The sequence below is a fragment of the Pyrgilauda ruficollis genome, unplaced genomic scaffold (assembly GCF_017590135.1).
Source record: "Pyrgilauda ruficollis isolate IOZ18807 unplaced genomic scaffold, ASM1759013v1 scaffold48, whole genome shotgun sequence".
Classification (NCBI taxonomy): Eukaryota; Metazoa; Chordata; class Aves; order Passeriformes; family Passeridae; genus Pyrgilauda; species Pyrgilauda ruficollis.
Window position 1 is genome coordinate 4,638,210 of NW_024526377.1, and position 21,492 is coordinate 4,659,701.

The 21,492-nt window shown below is 67.3% G+C and overlaps 1 protein-coding gene across 1 annotated transcript; it reads right to left on the reverse strand.

The window, feature by feature from the left end:
- Positions 1 to 34: 34 nt before the first annotated feature.
- On the reverse strand, positions 35 to 20,483 carry COL16A1 (collagen type XVI alpha 1 chain). Its single transcript, XM_041479480.1, has 70 exons — positions 20,388 to 20,483; positions 18,610 to 18,672; positions 18,377 to 18,494; positions 17,050 to 17,173; positions 16,691 to 16,966; positions 16,532 to 16,612; positions 15,942 to 16,073; positions 15,278 to 15,331; positions 14,327 to 14,362; positions 13,960 to 13,986; positions 13,694 to 13,756; positions 13,500 to 13,541; positions 13,366 to 13,410; positions 13,139 to 13,174; positions 12,931 to 12,993; positions 12,783 to 12,827; positions 12,600 to 12,695; positions 12,428 to 12,466; positions 12,140 to 12,184; positions 11,773 to 11,808; positions 11,535 to 11,651; positions 11,414 to 11,449; positions 11,296 to 11,331; positions 11,132 to 11,221; positions 10,993 to 11,040; positions 10,833 to 10,868; positions 10,690 to 10,743; positions 10,125 to 10,241; positions 10,014 to 10,049; positions 9,800 to 9,907; positions 9,600 to 9,722; positions 9,461 to 9,514; positions 9,170 to 9,211; positions 9,051 to 9,086; positions 8,848 to 8,901; positions 8,712 to 8,780; positions 8,583 to 8,627; positions 8,447 to 8,473; positions 8,302 to 8,367; positions 8,162 to 8,215; positions 8,025 to 8,078; positions 7,884 to 7,937; positions 7,760 to 7,804; positions 7,562 to 7,678; positions 7,293 to 7,328; positions 7,084 to 7,158; positions 6,930 to 6,974; positions 6,357 to 6,401; positions 5,267 to 5,320; positions 5,106 to 5,159; positions 4,711 to 4,764; positions 4,538 to 4,582; positions 4,391 to 4,444; positions 4,276 to 4,311; positions 3,733 to 3,795; positions 3,556 to 3,627; positions 3,067 to 3,120; positions 2,934 to 2,978; positions 2,693 to 2,737; positions 2,539 to 2,592; positions 2,390 to 2,443; positions 2,242 to 2,292; positions 2,013 to 2,102; positions 1,882 to 1,917; positions 1,719 to 1,763; positions 1,439 to 1,627; positions 1,262 to 1,328; positions 990 to 1,166; positions 504 to 581; positions 35 to 415 (listed from the first exon to the last, which is right to left on the reverse strand). The coding sequence occupies exons 1-70, from the start codon at positions 20,461 to 20,463 to the stop codon at positions 213 to 215; spliced, it is 4,836 nt and encodes a 1,611-aa protein (XP_041335414.1). The 5' UTR covers positions 20,464 to 20,483; the 3' UTR covers positions 35 to 212.
- Positions 20,484 to 21,492: the final 1,009 nt, after the last annotated feature.

Here is a 21,492-nt window from a genome sequence, read left to right on the forward strand (position 1 = left end):
GACGGGGCTGGCGAGGAGCACAGCCCAAGCCGTGCCCACTGACGGAGCCGGGAGGCGCGGGGCCACCTGCACAGGTGTATTTTCGGGGCAGGATCCACCCGCCCCCGCCATTGCTGTACAAGCCCCGAGCCCCCCGCCACGGGCACGGCCCCGGCACAGCGGGGAAACAACACGAACAATATTAACAGCAAACTGGGGGGCACGGGGGGCGCTCAGCCGAAGGGACCCTTGACGTTCTTGGGCTGGAAGAGCGGCTGCTCCATGGGCACGGCCCCCAGGCACTCGGCGGGGCTGCAGTGCCCCGTCTTGCCCGGCTGCCCCGTGGCACCGGGAGGGCCGGGGATGCCGGGGATGCCCTGCTGCCCCACGGGGCCCGGGGGACCCATCTTGCCGTAGCCTGGTGGCCCTTGGGGACCTGGAAGAGATGGGGTGAAAGAAGGGTGAGGGGGGTGGCAGCAAAGGTCAGGGTGGGGCTGGGGGCCAGGCAGAGAGATGGGGCTCACCTGGGGGTCCTGGGGGGCCGCTGTCCCCCATCAGCCCCACACCTTTCTCGCCTTTCTCTCCTTTGGCACCCGGCTCACCTGGGGGAGAGGTGGATGGAGAGGAGGGGTGAGAGCCTGGCACAGCCACAGCACCCCAGTGCCAGGGACACTGGGAATGAACTCGGGACACTTGGAATGTCCCAGGGACACTGTGAATGCCCTGGGGACACTGGGAATGCCCTGGGGACACTGGGAACACCCCAGGGACATCGAGAACATGATGGGGACACTGGGAACATCAGAGACACTTTGAACACTCCAGGGACACTGGGAACATGATGGGGACACAGGGAGCACCCCAGGAGCACCGGGAACATCCTGGGGACACTGGAAACACTGCAGGGACACTGGGAATGCCCCAGGGACACCCGGAACACTGCAGGGACACCAGGAACATCCTGGGGACACCGCAGGGACACCGGGAACGCCCCGGGGAGCAGCACATACCCCGCATGCCCGGCACGCCCTGCCGCCCCTCTCTGCCGATCTGCCCTGGCATCCCCGGGGATCCGGGGGGTCCCGGCCGGCCGGGCAGCCCGTCCTTCCCGGGGGGACCGGGCCTGCCCGGGGATGCCACCATCTCCACCGGGAAGTGCAGCCGGGAGGTGTAATACGCCATCCGCTCTGCGGGGACACGCACCGAGCTCAGCCGCTCTGCGGGGACAGGGCGGGGACACGGGGAGGGTCCCCGGGCCTCGCCGCCACCCCCTGCCCGTTACCGTCAAACATCTTGTTCAGCTCCTGACGGATGAACCGCTTGACCTCGTCGTAATTCACCACATCTCCCTGCGGGGACACGAGGGGACACGCGAGGGGACGCGCGAGGGGACACGGCCACCACGTCCCGCCACAGGGACAGCGTCCTGCCCCCCGACACGGCCACCCGATGTCCTTACCATCATCCCCGGCGGTCCCGGTAGGCCGGGGCTGCCCGCGGGGCCCGGCGAGCCCGGGGGTCCCCTCTCTCCCGCGGGTCCCCGAGGTCCCACGAGCCCCATGGAGCCGCTTTTGCCCGGCCCCCCGGGCATTCCGGCTCTGCCCTTCTCCCCGGGGTACCCCCGCTCGCCGGGGGCTCCAGCGTCACCCTGCGGACAGGAAAGGTCAGTCCTGGCGTGCCGGGACAGCTGTGGGACACCGTGGTGGCCGTGGTGGCACTGCCAGGTGGCACAGCCTCACCTTCTGTCCGGCCGGGCCCGCAATGCCTGGTTTTCCTGGGGGTCCCTGGAAAACAGGAGCAGTGTGACAGGGATGTCCCCACCCTGGGGACAGCCCGGCCAGGCCAGAGGATGACAAAATCCCTGTCCAGCGGGGCAGGAAAGCTCCAGAGAACCCTGCTCACCTCCTTCCCAACGGGTCCGTCCGGTCCCTGCTCTCCCTGCGGGGTCAAAGAGGGGCAGCGTGAGGTGGTGACACCACGGGGCCACCCCCGAGGTCCCCACGCGCCGGGGTGCAGGGTCCTGCTGTGCTCACCGGTGGTCCCGGGTGTCCCGGGGGTCCCGGCTGTCCTGGCATTCCCGGCAGACCCCGCTCGCCCGCGGAGCCGCGCTCGCCCTTCAGCCCCTGCGGGGAGGAGGGACCGGGAGCATCGGGAGCATCGGGAGCATCGGGATCACCGGGATCAGGCGATCCCAAGCACATCCCCACCCCAAATCCCCGCCCCAAAGCCCGGAGCGAGGGCTCCAGCCCTGGCAGTACTCACCACCCCAGCGAGGCCAGCGGGACCCGGCTGTCCCGGGCTGCCAGGGGGACCCTGAGGACAGAGACAGGGGGGTCATGGGTGGTGTCCCCACTCCCTGCCCCCAAGGGATCCCCGCTGTGATCCCCCCATCATGGGGGCAGCAACTTACGATGAGCCCTGGGGGTCCCTGCCGGCCTTGGGGTCCCATGGGTCCGGGGTCACCCTGAGGAAGGCAAGGTGAGGAGGAGGAGGAGGAGGAGGAGGAGGAAGGGCGGTGGTGATGAGGGGGTGCCCAGGGGTCCCCCAGCCCTCGCTCACCTCAGCTCCTGGCCGGCCCGTGCTCCCTGGGGGGCCGGGTTTGCCACAGTCACCCTAAAAGGGGGAAGGGACATCAGGGACAGAGCAGTGAGTGGAGTCCTGGCCAGGCTCGAGGTCCCTGGGGATGTCACCAGGCAGTGTCACCATGGCTCACCTTCGGTCCTGGGAGTCCTGGGTGTCCTGTCTTGCCCTTGAAACCCTGGAGAGAGGAAAGAGCTGGGTGGGGGTCCCAGGGTGTTGCCAGGTGACCCTGACCCTGCAGTGCCGGTCCAAGGCCACCACCCACGCTCGGTGTCCCCAGGAACACATCAGGGAACAGTCCCTGCTGGGGGGAGCCTGGCTTGGCTGCCAGGCATGGAGCACTAGGAGGGGTGACAAGGAGGGCTGTCACATACCGGAGGACCCATCATCCCTGGTGGCCCAGGGGGACCGGGGTCACCCTGGGGAGAGAGAGACAGGGGTTGGGGGTGTCCTGGGGGTGCAGGGTGGCTGCCCCCCGCCAAAATCCAGAGAGATCTGGAGCCTCACCCTCAGCCCTGGCTTGCCATCCTTGCCATCCAGTCCTTCCAAGCCAGCAGGGCCCTGTGGGGACAAGGTGACAGTGACAGAGGGAGGTTTGCTTTGGGGAGCTCTGGGGGTCCCCAAGAGACTTGCTCAGGGAAGCCCAGGCCATGGGAACAGATCCCTGGGAGTGGGAACAGATCCCTGAGGATGGGAACAGATCCTTGGAGAATGGGAACAGGTCCCTGGGGATGGGAACAGGTCCCTGGGGATGGGAACAGGTCCCTGGGGAATGGGAACAGGTCCTGGAGAGTGGGAACAGGTCCTAGAGAACGGGAACAGATCCTTGGGGATGGGAACAGGTCCCTGGGGATGGGAACAGTTCCTTGGGAATGGGAACAGGTCCTGGAGAATGGGAACAGATCCCTGGGGATGGGAACAGATCCCTGGGGACAGGAACAGCCAGTGGTGTTCCCAGGAGCACCCGAGGGTGACACACAGTGGAGGGGGTCTTACCTGGATTCCCGGGGGTCCGGGGGGCCCGGGGGGCCCTGGCATCCCGGCGGGGCCTCGCACGCCCTCGCTGCCCTGCAGGAGCCGCAGGAGTCACGGACCGGCCACAAAGGCAGGACAGCCCGAGGGACAGGCGGGGACACAGAGCCACCGCCCGCTGCCACTTGTCCTGGCACTCACCTTCTCTGCCACAGGCCCTGGTGGCCCCGCTGGACCAACCTTTCCTGGGAAGCCAGGAGGACCCTAAAGAGGAGAGGGGTGTGGAGTGAAGGGGGATCCCAGCCCATAAATCCTGCTCTTTCCTGGCTTATTTTAATGGGATTATTTTTAACGGGATCTGGGGCTGCTCCCTGATTGTCACCCCACTCGTGTTCCCCTCGTAGAAGCCCCTGTCCTGTGGGGACACGGGGACACACGGCCAGGAACGGGGTCCCTCTCCCAGGGTGCTGGAATTCCCAATGGAACGTATGCAGAATTCCCAGTGGTGTTGACTCAGAATTCCCAGTGGGATTTATTCAGAATTCCCAGTGGGATTACTCAGAATTCCTGGTGGGGTTTACTCAGAATTCCCAGTGGGATTTACTCAGAATTCCCAGTGGTGTTGACTCAGAATTCCCAGTGGGATTTATTCAGAATTCCCAGTGGGATTACTCAGAATTCCTGGTGGGGTTTACTTAGAAACCCTGGTGGGATTACTTTGAATTCCCAGTGGGATTTACTCACCGGTGGTCCCGGGAAGCCAGGCTGGCCCTGGAAACCCTGAGGAGAGACAGGAGCTGAGCTGGACCCCACAGCCCACGGGGGTCCTGGGGGTCCTGTCCCCTTTGGGGACACTCACCTGGTCCCCTTTCTCTCCAGCGCTTCCCGGGAGCCCACGCTCGCCCCTGGGACCCTGTGGAGAGATGGGATGGGGTGGTGGGAGCACCCCAAACCCCCTGCCCAGCCACCCCCCTCCCTCCCCACAGCCCCCAGGGTGGGCACCTACCGCTGGCCCCACAGGACCGGGCAGCCCGTCCATGCCGGGGGGTCCCTGGGAAGGACGGGAATAGGATCAGGAGGAGGGGGCTGGAAGGTGCCAGCCCCAGTGCCCATGGAGAGGGGGCACCTGGGGCAGCCCCCAGCCCCACTGCCCCCGGAGCGGGGCCCTGAGGGACTCACCAGCTCCCCTTTCTCGCCAGGGGGACCCACGTAGCCTCGCTCGCCTTTGATGCCCTGGGAAGGAAGGGATGGGCTGGGGACATGGGGTACGGGGGGGTTTGGTTGGGGTATGGATAGAACTTGGGGCACGGGGTGGGTTTGGGGCAAGGATGGGATTTGGGGTATGGGTGGGATTTAGGGCATGGGTGAGATTTGGGGTGGGGCAGGGGGGCACCACAGGGATGGGATTTGGGGCAAGGATGGGATTTGGGGTATGGGTGGGATTTAGGGCATGGGTGAGATTTGGGGTATGGATAGAACTTGCCACAGGGTTGGGATTTGGGGCAGGGCTGGGATTTGAGGCAGGGCTGGGGCAGGGGGGCTGGCATGGTCTGCCTGGTCCCCCCAGTACTCACAGGAAGGCCAGGGGGCCCCGTGGCCCCGGGGTAGCCGGGTTGTCCTGGAGGTCCCTGTGTGTGAGAATGATGACATTGAGCCACCTGGGGCAGCGCCCCAGCCAGTGCCACCCCCCACAGGCCACCAGTGTCCCCTTGTCCCCTGGTCCCACCGCACTCACCGGCTCCCCTTTGGCACCGGCCAGCCCGGCAGGGCCACGTTCCCCTTGCAGACCCTTTGTGGGGAGAAGAGAGGAGATGCAGGGGGGTCTCCTACAGCCCCTGTCGGGGCTGTGCCCACCTGACAGCAGGACCTGGGCACAGCCCCTGGGGTCTGTGACCTCTGCCAGCCTGCTGGGGCTACCTGGGCTCCCTCCACCCCTGCAGGCACTGGGGTCAGTGCCCAGGCATGGTGGGGACACTCAAACCCTGGTGCCACGGAAATCTCAGCCCTGGGGGGCTGCGTGGGGTGCCCAGCTCTGGCTGCAGCCCTCAGCTCCAGCCTGGTGCCCCCCGTCCTCCCAGGGTGACTCGGGGACAGCCTGGAGCGCCACAGGGACCTCCGGGGTGGGTTAGTGGGGTGACGTGGTGCCGAGGTGACAGAGAGTGACAGGACACGCTGGCACACCGCAGAGCACGGCCCACAGAGAGCCCCCGAGAGCCCCAGAGAGGCCGTGGGGTGACGGTGACATTAGTGGACGAGGGGACACGAGCAGGAGCGCGGGATCCTCCGGGAGCCGCCAGCACAGCCCCACCACCAGCTCCTGTGGGGAGCGAGCAGGGGCAGCAGGAGGGTGGAGATGGAGGTGGAGGTGAGGATGAAGATGGAGATGAAGATGGAGATGAAGGCTGAGTGACCACACAGGAGTGACCAGAGGAGGAGGAGGAGGAGCCCAGGCCACACACGGGATCCTGCTGGCCCCCACCAGGGCTGTCCCTGGTGACCATCAGGGGAGCTGTGACGGTCACCCGGCCCAGGTGGCAGCTCCCTGGCACACCTGGAGCCGCGCCAGCTCCCGCGGCGCCGAGGGCACCCAGCAGGTGGCGAGTGCCAGCACCAGGTCCCCGAGTTGAGGAAGATCATCCCCAAATCCGGGTCCGCCGGGACCCCCTGCTTTGGGAGGGAGGAGCGGGAATGGCAGGATGGAGATGGAGTGGGAGGGGAGGGGCAGCTGCGCTGCGGCTGTCCCGGCGGGGACAGCGACAGGGGACACAGCCAAACCAAGCGGCAGCGACACAAGGGCACAGAGCGGAGCCGTGCTGCGTTCTTACGGGCAGTCCGGGGGCGCCCGGCGTTCCAGGAAAGCCTGGGGGGCCCTGAGGGGAGAAACAGGGAGGTCACAGCTTGGAAAAGGCGCTGGGGAGCCTGGCCTGAGCCCTGGGGGTGCCACAGAGCTCCTGCTCCGCCTCGGGGCTGCCAGCGGCGTCACCTCCTCCTCCTCCAGCCTCCGCGGGGACATCGGTGCCGTGCCATGTCACACCTGTGCCTCGCCACGGCCGCGGCCCTCTGCCTCAGGGCAGGGTGCCAGGCCCCTTTGGCGACCTGCTTTGAGGAGCTGCGAGTACCCCAGACCCCCCCGGCCCGGGGAGCGGTACTCACAATGGGTCCGGGTGGTCCTGGGGGTCCGCGCAGCCCTGGCGAGCCCTGGGGAGGAGGATGGGGGTGACACCTTGTTGGGGACAGCACCACGGGACGTGCCACAGCCCCCGGGAAGGGTTGGGATGGAAGGGAGGAGGGGTCGGAGGGCACCCACCTGCTCTCCTCTCTCTCCTGGGATGCCCGGGGCTCCCGGCAGAGGAGCTGCGAGTACCCCAGACCCCCCCGGCCCGGGGAGCGGTACTCACAATGGGTCCGGGTGGTCCTGGGGGTCCGCGCAGCCCTGGCGAGCCCTGGGGAGGAGGATGGGGGTGACACCGAGTTGGGGACAGCACCACGGGACGTGCCACAGCCCCCGGGAAGGGTTGGGATGGAAGGGAGGAGGGGTCGGAGGGCACCCACCTGCTCTCCTCTCTCTCCTGGGATGCCCGGGGCTCCCGGCAGCCCGGGGTGACCCGCGCAGTCAGGGCTGTCACCCTGCACAGGGTGGGGACACATCAGGATCCCGAGGTGAGCCCTGCCAAGCCTCCCCAAAGCTCCCCATAGCTGGGGGACAGTCCTGGATGCCCCGCAGGGACCGTCCCTGGGGTGGCAGCAGGACAGTCACTCACCCGCGCCTCCTCCGCTCGCGGGAACTGCGCAAAGCACTGCAAAAGAACCCCGGAGTCACCCAGCTGTGACAAAGGACGAGCCTGTCCCTCCTGCCGGGATCCCCCTGGGGCTGTGCCAGCATTTCCAGTGAACCCAGAGGGCGGCACTTCCCCCAGCTGCCACCAAATCCAATTCCCCGCGACTCGAGGGGCGTCTTTCCAACCCCACCCTGCGCAGTCAGGGGGTGCCGGGCACCCAAATCCCCACGCAGAGCTGTGGGAACACTCACCCTGGCACAGTTCTCGCTGCCAGGGGCGCCTGGCATGCCCCCATCCCCCTTCTCCCCCTCCACGCCCTCGGGAGCTTCCAGCGCTGCCTGCAGCTGGGCACAGTCCCCGCAGAGAGTCTGAAATGGGGGGGAAAAGGGGAGTCAGGGGTGCCCCGAGGGTCCCCAGGGCAGGAGGGTGAGCCCATCCCCACCTCTCACCTTCAGCACCTCGATGTTCCTCTCAGCCATGACGGCCAGAGGGCCCTGGAGGAGAGGGAGGGATGCAGGGAATTGTCCCCGCACTGGGGACAGGGACATTGCCACGGGAATTGTCACCACCTACCAGGTCTCCAGCCGGTCCAGGCAGCCCGGGCAAGCCGTTGTGTCCCGGTATTCCCTAAATCCCAGGGGAATACTCAAACCTTGCCCTGAAAGCTCAGGATGGGCTCTGCTCCCCCTCCTGCTCCCCTCTCCCAGCCCTCACCTGGCGACCGGGGGCACCGGGCGGCCCGGGGGGGCCGGGAGCTCCGGGCGGGCCCTGCAAGACCCCAAAAACCGATCAGAGAGAGGCGAGGGGTGAGGGGTGAAGGGGTGGACGGGGCACAGCGGGGTGGCACCGACCTGCGGGCCGGGCTGGGGCTGCCAGGACATCCCGGTCCATAATCCCGGCGCTCCCTGGGGGTGAGAGAATCCCGGAGGGTGAAACGGGGCCGGGGCGGTGCCCGTGAGGGTGGCACAGCGCCGGGGGGGGGGACACTCACCGGCATCCCGTTGTAGCTGGGGTCCTGGCGGGGGCTGGAGGGGCAGGAGCACTCGCCGGGGTCTCCCTGTGGGCACAGGGGGTGTGGGCAGGGCGGGTTTGGCGTGGCACGGGGGGGGCACGGCTCGACTCGGACCCCGACTCACCTTCTCTCCCTGGGCACCCTTCTCCCCCTGCCAGAGGAAAACGGAGATGGGCGTTAGGGCAGCCCCCGGTGCCCCCCACCCACCGTGTGACCCCCCACACCTCTGGCACACCCCCCTGACATCCCCCCACACCTACCGGCTGCCCGCTGGAGCCGGGGAGCCCCCGCTGCCCCTCGGGGCCCTGCGAGGAAGAGGAGGGTGAGGAAAACGCCAGGATGAAGGTGCCAGCAGGGTGGCACTGCACATCCCCCAGGGCAGGACCTACCGGTGGTCCTGTGACGCTGCTCCCTGGTGGCCCAGGGGGTCCCGTGGCACCTTTGGGGCCCGGAGATCCCTGCGGAGGAAGGACAGCAGGAATGGGGAGCACGGGGGGCACCGAGGGCTGGGGGACGCTCCCTTACCTTTGCACCTTTCTCTGCTGCCATCCCCGGGGGTCCCTGCGGTCCGGGCGGGCCCTGGGGGCAGGACAGAGCGTTGGTTCTCCCTCCTCCCCAGGGAGGGGACAGCGCTGTCCCTAGAGCCGCCACAAGGCACACAGAGGGCTGGCAGGCATGTGACGCCATCACCCAGGGGTGGGCACCCCAAAATCCCACCCCAAACTCACAGGGGGTCCGGGGGGTCCGGTGCTGCCGGGGTCTCCCTGGGAAAAGCAGAGTTTGTGAAAGCCACCAGAGCCACCCGGCGAGGGACAGCAGGGGACAACACAGGCACCCCAAAACCCACCTGTGGTCCTGGCTGGCCGATCCCCCGAGGTCCTGGCTCACCCTGGGGACACAGAGGAGCACTGAGGTGTCCCCAGCACCCCACACCCAGCCCCTGCACTCCACTGGGCACACAGAGGGACAGGCAGGTGTCCCCAGAACCTTGCACCCCACTGGGGACACAGAGGGGCAGGCAGGTGTCCCCAGAACCCCAGGGGACACAGAGGGACACTGAGGTGTCCCCAGAACCCCACTAGGGACACAGAGGGGCACTGAGGTGTCCCCAGGACCCCACACCCTGCACCCCACTCACCTGCAGCCCCTTGGGCCCGGCAGGACCCTGCACCCCCGGCAGCCCCGGCTTGCCCTAAAACACAGCAGCGTCACCCCGAGGACACGCTGCCAGCAGGCGCTGTGCCCGTGGGGAGGGGACACGGGGAGGGGACACTCACGGGTCTGCCGGGCTGGCCGATGCCCGGCGGGCCCGGGTCTCCTCTGGGCCCGGCTTTTCCCGGGATGCCCACCCCGTCCGGGGGGTGCCCGAGCGCGGCAGGGCGGGGGTCGCAAGGCTCTCCCTGCGGGGAGAGGACACGACAGGGATGGAGGGGTGGGTGACACCGCGGGGCTGGCCAGAACGCGGGGCTCTCCTCACCTTGTCGCCTTTGGGGCCGGCTGGTCCCCTGATGCCAGGCTCACCCGACAGCCCCGGGACACCGGCCATGCCCGGCGTGCCCGGGTCCCCGGGGCTGCCAGCGTCGCCCTGGCAAAGAGAAGGGTCAAAGCTGGCACGGGGACACGGCACGCAGAGGTCACAGCGCCCTCTGCCACCGCTGAGTCCCCCGGGTGCCACCCCGAGCCGCTCTCACCTTCTGTCCCTTGTCGCCAGCCGCGCCGGGTCTGCCCTGGGGAAACGCAGGGATGGGTCAGGGGGGACATCCCCCCCAAAAACGGGCACGGGGGGCACGGGGGGCACTCACCGCTCTGCCCGGGGCGCCACCAGGACCCCTTTCACCCGGTGGCCCCGGCACTGCCAGCGCTGTCGCCGTCCCTTGGAGGGCTTGCGGGGTGGGAGGGCATTGCCCGCATTGCTCGCCCTGCAGGGGGACATCCCCGCTGGGAGGTGGCCTTGAGGACAGGGACACGGAGCCCTGTCCTCCCTCACCTCAGTGTCACATGGCCAGGTCTGAGCAGGGACAGGGCAGGGCAGGGACAGGGACAGGGACAGAGCAGGGACAGGGACAGGGACAGAGCAGGGACAGGGCAGGACAGGGACAGAGCAGGGACAAGGCAGGGACAGGGACAGAGCAGGGACAGGACAGGGACAGGGACAGGGACAGGGACAGGGACAGAGCAGGGACAGGGACAGAGCAGGGACAGAGCAGGGACAGGGACAGAGCAGGGACAGGGCAGGGACAGGGACAGGGACAGGGACAGGGACAGGAACAGAGCAGGGACAGGGCAGGGCAGGGACAGAGCAGGGACAGGGACAGAGCAGGGACAGGACAGGGACAGGGACAGGGGTGTCCCCAGTGCTGCACTCACCTTCTCTCCCTTGAGCCCCCTCACACCTGGGTCTCCCTTCTCTCCCGGCATTCCCTGCACGGAGAATCCCCAGCACAGGTGACACCACGGTCCCCAAAACTCGGCTCTGGCACCCCTGAGCCCCCCACAATGTCCCCACTCACCGGCCTGCCCGTGGGTCCCACATGGCCACTGTCCCCCTGAAACGGAGCAGAGCCAGGATCAAGATTAAACTCGGGATTAGCCAAACCTGGCCTGCCCCCATGAGACGATCCAGCCACTCTCACTCCCCCCAGGATGTGCAGAGGGGCGGGGGTCACTCACCTTGTCACCCTTGATCCTGGCCAGCTCGGACAGCCCCACCTGGCCCTGCTGGACACCCATGTGGTCACTGCCCCGGCACCCAGAGCACCCCAGGGTGTCACCCCGCCCGGGGACAGGGGGGTCCCGCCCCGCCACTCACCGGCAGCCCCGGCTCCCCCTCGAGGCCCTCGGCAGGGCCGCGGCGCAGAGCGGCGAGGACTCGGATGTCGCAGGGCTGGCACGAGTCCCCCTGGGATGGCAGCAGGGGACAGTCAGAGGCTGCAGTGGCCGAGCAGGGGGTGGCATGGAGGGTCACACACTCACCTTGTCCCCTTTCATCCCCTGGATGCCGGGATCGCCCTGGGAAGGAAAAGCAGGAGCTGGGCGCTGCTCGGTGTCCCCCCAGCTCCAGGTGGGGACAAGCCAGGCCCGTGTCACCTACCCTGTCCCCTTTGGGTCCCGCGGGGCCGGGTGTGTCCTGGGAAGGGGAAAACAGAGGGAACATCAGGGCGGCTGAGGTGACACCGCTCTGCCCTCCACGCCCCCCATGCCCGGGGACTCACCGAGACCCCGTCCCTGCCGGGCGCTCCGGGCTCTCCCCGCGCCCCCGGCTTGCCGGGAATGCCGACGGCACCGAGCGTCCCCTCGGCGACAGTGGGACACACCTCGCACGGCTCGCCCTGCCCGGTGGGAGCAGTGACACAGAGGGCGGTGTCCCCCAGGATGTCCCAGGCAGCCCCAGGGCAGGGGGATGTGCCCCTGGCCACCGTGTCACCGCACCCACCGTGTCACCGCACCCACCTTGTCTCCTTTCGGCCCCAGCATTCCGGGGAGACCCTGCGGGAGCAAAGTGGGGACGGGGCTGCTTCAGGGAGGCCACGCTGTGCCCCAGCAGTGCCACCCAGCACCCTCCGCTGGCCACCAGCCCTGTCACGGGGTGATCCCGGTCCCCAGTGTCACTCCTGCTTTTCCCAAAGCCCTCTCAACTCCTGCTTTTCCCAAAACCCTCTCAGTTTCTGCTTTTCCCAAACCCCTCTCAGCTCCACTTTTCCCAAAGCCCTCTTGGCTCCCGGGCTCTGATCCCGGCCCCTCTCCGGCCAAGCAGCCCCGACCCCGAGCCAAAAACCCGGCCCTGACCTCGGCTTTGGCTCCCAGCTCCGCTACTCACGGGTGTCCCAGGCGATCCTCCGGGTCCAGGAGCTCCCGGGCTGCCCTGGAGCCAGAGATGGGAAATCCTGAGCTCAGCAAGGGGGACACCACAGCCCTGGGTGACACCCCTGTCCCCCCGAGGGTGTCCTGCCCCCCAAGCCAGGTCCTTGGGCCACCCAGAGCTGTTGATGGCTCTGGCTCAGCCCTGATGGATCCGGCTCTGGGTGGGATTCCCAGCACAGCCCCCTGCCCTGCCAGGCCTGCTCTGGGCACAGGGGGCACCTGGGACCCCTTTCCCTGCACTCACCTTCTCTCCCTTCGGACCTGGGGGGCCACCAGGGTCACCCTGAAAGGGACAAAGGGTGGTGTTAGCCCTGCTGGCGTGCCCTGGCCAGCCAGCTCTGGCTGTGGGGTGGCACCTTGCCCTTCCCATGGCAATGCCCACCATGGGGACACCACCTTGGCACAGGGGTCCTCACCGGCTTCCCTGGAATGCCAACCCCTGGAGAGCCTGGCTTGCCCGGGGGTCCTGGTTCACCAGCCAACCCCTCCGGTCCCACGAGGCCGGGGTCACCCTGGAGGACATTGGGAGAGGTGTGGCAGTGCTGGCAGTGCCACCAGGTGCCCCATCTCCCACCCCTCACCCCCAAACCCCCAGGTACCTTCTGGCCCTTGGGCCCCACCACGCAGATCTCTCCGGGCCGGCCCTGCCAGGAGGGGAGTGGGGTGTGAAGGCTCCTGTGCCCCCCTGACCTGGGGGATGCCCAGGGGTGCCCAGGGGGTGCCCAGGTACCCCCCAGCACTACTCACATCACGCCCAGGGTGCCCCGGCTTGCCCTGCAGTCCCCCGTCGCCCTTCTCACCCTTCTGGCCCTGCAGGACAGACAGATGTCACTCGTGGTGTCACCTGTGGTGTCACCCAAGCTACCCAGGTTGGTACTGGCAAGTCCTGGCACCTTTGCCACCATCCCAAGTGTCCCTGCTGCCATGCCAGGACCCCCAGGTGGGCTGGACTCACCTTCTGCCCCTCAGTGCCAGCTGGGCCCGGGAGTCCCTGCACGGGAAAAAGGGGACAAAGGGGACAAAGGTGGGCTCCTGCGGGTGGCCAGGTGGGCTCGTGCAGGGTCACCTCCTGCTCCTTTCATGCCCACAGAGCTGGACCTGCAGAGCTGGACCCCCTGTGCCTGCCCAGGGCAGGGGGATCCCCGCAGTGTCCCCACAGTTTGTCCCCACAGTGTCACTTACCACCTGGCCACGCTGCCCCTTCTCACCCCGCGGGCCCTCGGCACACTGGGAGGAGGAGGAGGAGGAGGAGGAGGAGGTGAGAGGGGAGGCAGGGATGGGTAGGGGGCTTTGGGGAGGGTTTGGGGGGGTCTCACCTGCACGGGGCCGCCGGGGTGGGTGCGCACACAGTCCATGCCCTGCGGAGGGGGGAGGTAGCTCAGGGACGGGGGGGGTTTGGGGACAGGAGCACCCCGAGGACAGGGACCCCCTGTGCCAGGGAGCCCACAGGGAGTGACCCCCCAGCAGAAGGGGACAGGCCAGGGACACCAGGGACACCAGGGACACTCACACGGTCACCCTTCTCCCCTTTGCCACCAGCAGTGCCAGGGAGGCCCCGCTCGCCCTTGGTGCCCTGCAAGAGAGGGAGGAGAGTGACAAACGGGCACAGGGTGGGGGACAAATGGGCACAGAGTGGGGGACAAATGGGCACAGGGAGGGGGACAGATACAGGGTGTCCCCACGTCCCCAGGTGTGCCCCCAGCTCCTGGCAGGGACGCTCTGGCATTCCCACATTCCTGCTGGAGCTCTGCGTGTCCTGGGAGGTGACAAACCAACCTTTGGACCTGGGGGACCGAGGGTGACCTGTGGAGACAGGGGAAAGTGTCCCCCGAGGTGGCAGCAGCAGAGCCCTGAGCCTGCCACAGTCCCCATTGTCCCTGTGCTCTGTCCCCAAGTGCCACCATGGGGCACGAGGTGTCCCAATGGCCTGCCACCCCCCTGCCATCCCCCCACACCCCAGCCAGTGGTTGCTGTAGGAATGGGGCCACATCTGGAAAGGATCAGGGGCCTTCCAGATGTTGCAGGGCCAGGAGGAGCTGTGGGGTCGTGGGGGCTGGTGACAGCACCCCGGTGGCTTTTGCCACCCGCAGCTCACAGCCCAGCCTGGCCAGCTCGGGGTCCCCATGCCCAGTGCCACACTCACGTTTCCTGGTGCCATCTGGGGGGAGCAGGGAGGGCACTGGAAGAGACAGGGATGGAAGCTTGGAGCAGCTCCACACACTGCCTGTGGTACCCCAAACCCCAGAGAACCCAAACCCCAGAGCACCCAAAACCCCACAGCACCCACAAACCCCAGAGCATCCAAAACCCCAGAGTCCCAAACCTCTACAGCACCCCCAAAACCCCACAGCACTTCCAAATCCCACAGCCCCCACAAACCTCAGAGCACCCCAAACCCCAGAGCACCCAAAACCCCACAGCACTCCAAACCCCAGAGAACACAAAACCTCACAGTACCCCAAACCCCACAACACTTCCAAACCCCAAAATACCCCAAACCCTAGAGCACCCCAAACCCCACAATACCCAGATCCCCCCACAGCTTCTCCCCCAGCCCTGCAGCTCCCTGGGCACAGGGAATTCCTGGATGGAGCAGGGAAACACGGCCAGCTTTCCTCCCTGGGGAGGTGCCCAGCTCCTGGCCCGGTGTCCCCGCGGGTTTGTGGCCTGACCACGGCTCTGCCGAGCCAAACCAGCCCCCACGGCACTGGGGACAGGCAGATGTGGCTGTGTCCCCACGGCCTCCCGCCCCGATCTGCACCCTGGGACATCCCCGTTGTGGGATGAGGCATCCCAGAGACGTTCAGGGATGAGGAACAGGAGCGCTGGAGACGTTTCCCAGCCCTGGCAGCGCTCCGGAGACGCTCGGAGGGAACAAAGAGGCCCTTGGCCAGAGCTGGGATGGCTCCAGCAGCAGCACGGAGCCAGAGGGGCCTCGATCCCTGCTCGGGGGAGCAGAGCAGCCGCTCCTCACGGCGTCCCTGAAGCGCTGGGAGATCCCAAACGTGGCAGGCACAGAGCCAGCCTGGGTCTGGGACAGTGGGTGGCACCGTGGGGTGGCACTGGAAGGGGAGCAGGGCTGGGACACGCTCACCTTGTCCTTGGGATCGTTCCTCAGGGTGGTTCTTCCTGACGTTCTGCCCGGTTCCTGCAGGGTGGGAAGAGCACGTGGTGGCACCTGCCTGGGTCATCCCTGGGATGCTCCCTCTCCGTGAATCCCTCCCCAGGGAGGAGGCAGCAGTGGCACCTTCCTGTCCCTTGTCCCCTCGGGTCACAGACACCTCCCTCCCCAGGTGGCACCTTCCTGTCCCTTGTCCCCTCGGGTCACAGACACCTCCTTCCCCGGGAGGGACCTTCCTGTCCCTTGTCCCCTCAGGTCACAGACACCTCCCTCCCCAGCCTCACACCGGGTGGAAAAAGCGAGGAAGGGATTTTCCAGGGGCTGGAGCAAGGTGGCTGCACCGGGCCAGGCATGGGATGGGGGCTGGGATAGGACAGGAATGGGGATGGGGACTGGAATGGGAATGGGAATGGGGACAGGGCTGGAGATGGGGGACCCAAGATGGGGATGGAGATGGAAATGGTGTCAGGAACAGGGACAGGGACAGGATGGGGACCCAGGATGGGGATGGAGATGGGAGCAGGGACAGGCCCAAGGATGGGGATGGGGGCAAGAATGGGACCGGGATGGGACCGGGGTGGGGATGGGGACCAGGATGGGACCGGGGTGGGGCCGGGGCGGCGCTGCCGGAGCTCACGGTGCCCAGCGGCTCCTCCAGGCAGAAGCAGCGGGTGAACACCCTGCCCTCGGGCTGCGGCACCATCTCGATGAGATTGCTGCTCTGCATCAGCTCCGCTTGCCGGCGAGTCTTGGGCGTTTCCGTCTGGCACTGCAGGGAGACAGCGGAGTCGCGGGGAGGCGGCCGGGGGACAGCCGGGGCCGTGGGGACAGGAAACACGAGGCGGTGACACAAAGGGGACCGACCTGCCCTCACCGCGCCTCAGTTTCCCTTGGGGGGAAAACCCTGAGTGTGCACAGGGCGGTTCCAGGGTCCGGCCGAGTTTGGGGTGGGGGCACTCAGGGACACTCAGGGCCACTCAGGGGCACTCAGGGACACTCAAGGGCACTCAGGGACACCAAGGGGCACTCAGGGGCACTCAGTGGCACTCAGGGACACTCAGTGGCACTCGGGCACTCGGGGTGCTCAGTGGCGCTCAGGGGCACTCAGGGACACTCAAGGGCACTCAGGGGCACTCGGGGTGCTCAGTGGCGCTCAGGGGTGCTCAGTGGCACTCTGTGGCACTCAGTGGCACACAGTGGCACTCTGTGGCACTCTGTGGCACTCACCCCGCTGGCCGAGATCTCACAGCATCCCTCCCTCCTGGCCAGCTCGGCGTCGCAGTAGATCTGGGCTTGCTGGATGTCAAACTGCGGCGGGACGCGGGTGACAGGTCAGGGGCGGCCCCGACACCGCGGGCGGAGCCACCCTGACCCCGGGGCACTCACCCGGACCGGCGTGCCCCGCACGGCGTCCAGCCCCAGGAAGGCGTTTCCCTCCGGAGCCAGCGCTCGCCGCGGCCCCAGCGGCTTGGAGGAGATGGAGGCGCAGTCCAGGTGCACGGACACGGCGTGGCCCTGCACTGCCACCACCACCTTGTGCCAGCGCCCGTCGAACAGGGACGCCACGGCCTTGCCCGCGAAGACGGCGTTGACGAAGGTGGCACCCGGTGCCCGCGCCTGGAACTCCAGGCTTTTCTCGGGGCCGTGCACGGACAGGGAGAGCTGGGCACAAGAGGGGACAGTGCCACGCTCAGGGACGGCTCCTGGCTGTTCCTGGGGTGTCCCGCCACACCCCCGGGGTGTACCTGGGGGTATCCCTGCCGGTCGGTGACCTGGAAGAGGTACCAGTGCTCCCCGGTGCTGTTCTTCTTCAGCAGCAAGGTGAGGACCAGGGTGAAGGTGGGGGGCAGCCCCCGGGGGAACACCTGCCTGTGAGGACAGCCGTTGGGGACTCTGGGGGTGGAGTTGGCACCAAGGAGGGTGGCACCCATCCGTAGGGCACTTTCAGGTGGCAGCACCACCCCAACAGCCCCCCCGTGGGTCCTGCCATGATCTGTCCCCACTGGTGGCACCCCAGATGCCATCACAGTGGGTTCTGCCCCGCACTGTGGACCCCAAAGATGCTGGTGTGGCTGCAGCGCCCAGGGATGTGCTCTTATCCTAAAATTTTGTCCCAGGGCAGCCAGGAAATGCATCCGTCATCCCCAAGGCGGCTGGGGCAGCCTTTCCCAGCCCTCCCACAGCCCATGAAACCACTGGAAATATTTGCTCCAGGCTCTGCTCCGCTCCCAGCCTCGGCTTTCCAAGCCACTGCTCTGGAGCTGGACCAAGGGATGGGGACTGGGACAAGGCCAGCGGTGCCCTCTCCTCCCCATCGGGCAGGGAGACACCCTGACAGAGAAATGAGGTGGGTGGGCACCCATAGGATGTCACAGCCTGGGCTGTCCCCATCTCCAGACTCCCCCAGGCTGGATTTGGGATGTCCCCAGCCAAGAGCAACACCAGCCTGGGGCCTCCCCCATCCATCCCGAAGCCATCCAAGGATTTGGCTGCCCAAGCTGGATCTCCTGGCCCTCTGGAGAGCCCCATGCCCAGCACAGCTCTGTGCCAGCCCCGGGGCAATGTGGGGACACACCGCAGCCATTTCCTGCAGGAGCAGCTCCCGAGGACAGACGTGGATCTGCTCCCACCCTGCCACGCTGCAGCATCCCTGCCAGCCCTGGCACCGTGGGCACCAGGGACACAGGGGACAAGGGCCAGTCGCCCTGTGCCCCCCAGCAGCTCCCACACACCCAGCAGTGCCTGCTCAGAGCCTCTGGAGCTCGTCTGGACCCTGCAGGCTGTGCCCAGAGCAACCACAGAGCCCTGCTTGCACAAGGTTTGGCCACCACCCAGCAGAACGGGATTTACTTTCGAGGAGAAAGGTGTTGGGGCAGCCTCAGGGTCCCCAGCGTCCCCACAGGTGACACAGAGCTGCCTGGCATCCCTGGCACGAGCTAATGGCAAAGCCCACCCAGCTCCACCCAGACCCCAAATTTACACCTGGGGATGGCCCGGAGGAGCTTTGGGGTCACTCAGAGCCACCTCACTGGTCACCCAGGGCCACCTCACGGGCCACCCAGGGCCACTCACTGCGTGGGCTGGACCAGGGGCACGGTGCCCAGGCGCAGCACCACCGGCCCCCGGGCGCTGCGGATCTTTTTGATGGACGAGATCTTCAGCAGGTCGAACCTCTTAACCAGGTTAAAACCTGCAGGACAGAGCAGGGGACATGAGACCTGGCCCTGCGACAGGTGACAGCCCCCAGGCAGGCCACAGAGCCCATCCTGGGGTGTCAGGGGATCCCTGAGAGGGTCTTTTCTTACCCGTGACATTCTCATACTTGTCCCCAACCAGATCCTCGTCCCAGAGCAGCGGGCACAGCTCCCCTGTGAGGCAAACCAGCACATCAATGTCACTGCCGTGTCCCCGGGAGCGGTGGGACAAGCAGGGTGGGACCACACAGAGCTCCCCAAGCCCAGGAGGGTCTCGAGGTGCTGCCAGGAGCCGGCCCTAACCCCCCGAGGCAGGACAGACCAAGCAAACGCCGTTCCTGGGAGCCGGGAGGAGCGAGGCTAGAATGCTCCAGGAGCAGCTCAGAGGGGACAGAGCTCGGGAGGGGACAGAGCTGGCCCTGCTGCCTCCCACAGGTGAAATGCTTTTCCCAGCTCTGTCTGTTTTGCCTGCAGACAGACCCGCGGCTGCAATCAGCATCAGGAGACTCGGACGGGTGCCAGGGACACCCACAGTGCCACCAAGAGCTGTCCCTTCCTGCCCCATCCCGGTGACAGCTCAGAGCCGGTGGCCCTCGGGGACAGGCATGAGGGTCCAGCCGGAGGCTGAGGAGCAGGAAAAGCAGGAAATGCCGTGTCAGGAGCGGTCACGGGGGTGCTGCTGCTGCTTGCAAGGATAAATCACGGCTCCGACAGCACCGAGCCACCTCCAGATGCACCAGATGTTGGGAGGTGTGAGATAAAGGAGTAAACAAGGGCGTAGGGAGGGAGGGATTTGTTTTGTCTCCACGCAAAGCGGCCCTAGAGCCGGATGGGCACCAAAGATTCTCCCACCTCTTCCTTGGGTGTTCCCGGGGGGTCTCTGACCCCCCAGCCCCTGCCCACCTCTGTCCCAGTGCTTGGCACCGCCGTGGCTTGTGGCCCAGACTGCCCACGGGGACATGCTCTGGGCCTGGGGACCCCAGACAATGCCACAGCAGTGAATGTCACAGCCGGGGGCAGAGTCCCCTCCCGCCAGCGCTGACATCACCCTCAGCGGTGCAGGGGACACCAAGGAGCATAAATCACCCCAGTGCCATCCCTCTGAAGCCTCTGCCAGCCCTGGAAAGGGAAAATCTCGCCTGTCCAACCCTCTGTCCCTCAGGAGAGGCCGGGACATGCGAGGCCATACCGTGCCGGGCAGCAGGAGCGGGTGACAGTGACAGTGTCCCCTCCCGGGCAAACCCGGGCCGAGCCACCACTCCACCCCCACCAAGCCTGATGCAACCACGGCGTCGCTTCCAGCGGCTCCTCCCCCGGAGCCCGGGGCTCATCCCACACCGGGACCCACGGGCAGGTCAGGGACACCCGGCCGGGGACACCTCAGCCATCGTCCCCTTGTCCCCAGCTGCACCTGGACACCCCCCCAGCCCTCCACCATCGTGTGGATCACGGCCAAACCTCTTCCCGACTCCCTTGGGAGCTCCGTGCATCCTCACCGTGCCCGGAGCAGTCCTGGCTCACCTGCCCCGCCCGGACCCGGCTCCAGCCGCGCTGCCAGCTGGCACCGAGCGTCCCCCGGCCACAGAGTGGCCAAGCCCCATCCCTCCCCATGGCCAGGGCTGTGGGGGCGGTGTCGGGTGTCCCGTCTGGCTCCCCGCAGCCGGGCTCGCTCGGCTCCACTCTGCCTGGCCCCCTGCCCGCACGGGATGCTGAGCAAAGCCCCGGCGCTTAGCCTGGAGCCGCCACTCCGGTCCTGGCACGTGGGGACCTGGCACAGCTCACGCTGTCTGCTGCCACCTCTGCTCTGCCACCGCTGGGTCTGACCCAGCTGTGACAGGGACAGGCGAGGAGGGAGGTGGCTCCCAAGCCCCCGCCCCCGTGGTCCTTACCTTCTGCTGGCAGCGGCTCCTTCCCCTGGCAGGCGCTGACGAGCCCGGCGAGTGCCAGGGCCCAGAGACCCCTCATGGTGCCCGTGGCAGAGCTCAGGGCCCACACCTGCAAGAGAGAGACCCCGAGATGAGCACCTGCTGGCCACCAGCCCGTGACATTGCCCACAGCAGGAAAGCCACCAGCATGGAGTGGTGCTGACCCTCCTGGCCATGGCTTGGTGATGTTTTGGGGGTCAGTGTGGCCCCCATCCATCTGCTCCACACCCACCCTCAGCCTCAGCATCCCTGGGTGTCAAAGGCCAGCAGCCGGATTTACTCCAAACATTCAGAAATGCAATGACTGAAGTTCCCCAGAGTGGAACCGGGCACGTCCTGTGTGCACCCACCCAGGAAGGTCTCATCCCCTCCCGTTTTATCTCCCGGTCCCGTGTGGATCCCGGGGTGTCCTTGCAGGTCACCCCGACCTGGCCTCCCTCCTGCTTCCTGCCACGAGGCAAGCTGGGGCTGCCGGCAGGGCCCGGAGCCGGGACAGACCGGACACCCTCGGCTCCCGGGGCTGCTGCCAGAGCGGGGCGTGCATCCCCGTTCTTCACCCCACGCACAGCCCCCGGCACCCCTGGCAGCGCGACCACCCCTGCCCTGCCCGCTCGGGGCTCTCTCACACCCCCAGCTCTCCCCAGGCTCCCCCCTGTCCCGAGCCACAACCCCTTCACCGGTTGTCCCCTGAGCTGCCACCCGGCTACGTTGGCCTTGGCACTGCCCGCGCCCACCCCTTGTGCCACCTCCTCACCCCCCACGCCCCCGCTCCGCTCCGCAGCTCCCCCAGCCCGCTCCCCCTTCCCTGCCCCGCACCCTCCGCACCGGCGGGTCCCCGCGGTCCCGGGGCGTGATTAACCCCGGTGATTAACGGGGAATCCCCCTCGTCCCGTCCCGTCCCGTCCCGTCCCGCCGCAGGGCCGGGCTCTGCCGGGCTCCGCCCGCCCCCGGTGCGGGGCTGCCCGGGGCTCACCTGTGAGGGGCTCGGTGGGGACGGGGCTGTCGGGGGGTGCGGGACACCGGGAACTCCTCCACGGGACACGGGGAACTCCGCCGCGGGACACCGGGA

Coding starts and splice junctions, on each gene's coding strand:
- COL16A1 (XM_041479480.1), bottom strand. CDS start 20,463: ATGAGGGGTCTCTGGGCCCTGGCACTCGCCGGGCTCGTCAGCGCCTGC. Junction 8,628..8,711: donor GCAGCGTCACAGGACCACCG/GTAGGTCCTGCC, acceptor TCTTCCTCGCAG/GGCCCCGAGGGGCAGCGGGG. Junction 7,805..7,883: donor CTGGACCGGCTGGAGACCTG/GTAGGTGGTGAC, acceptor CCTCTCCTCCAG/GGCCCTCTGGCCGTCATGGC.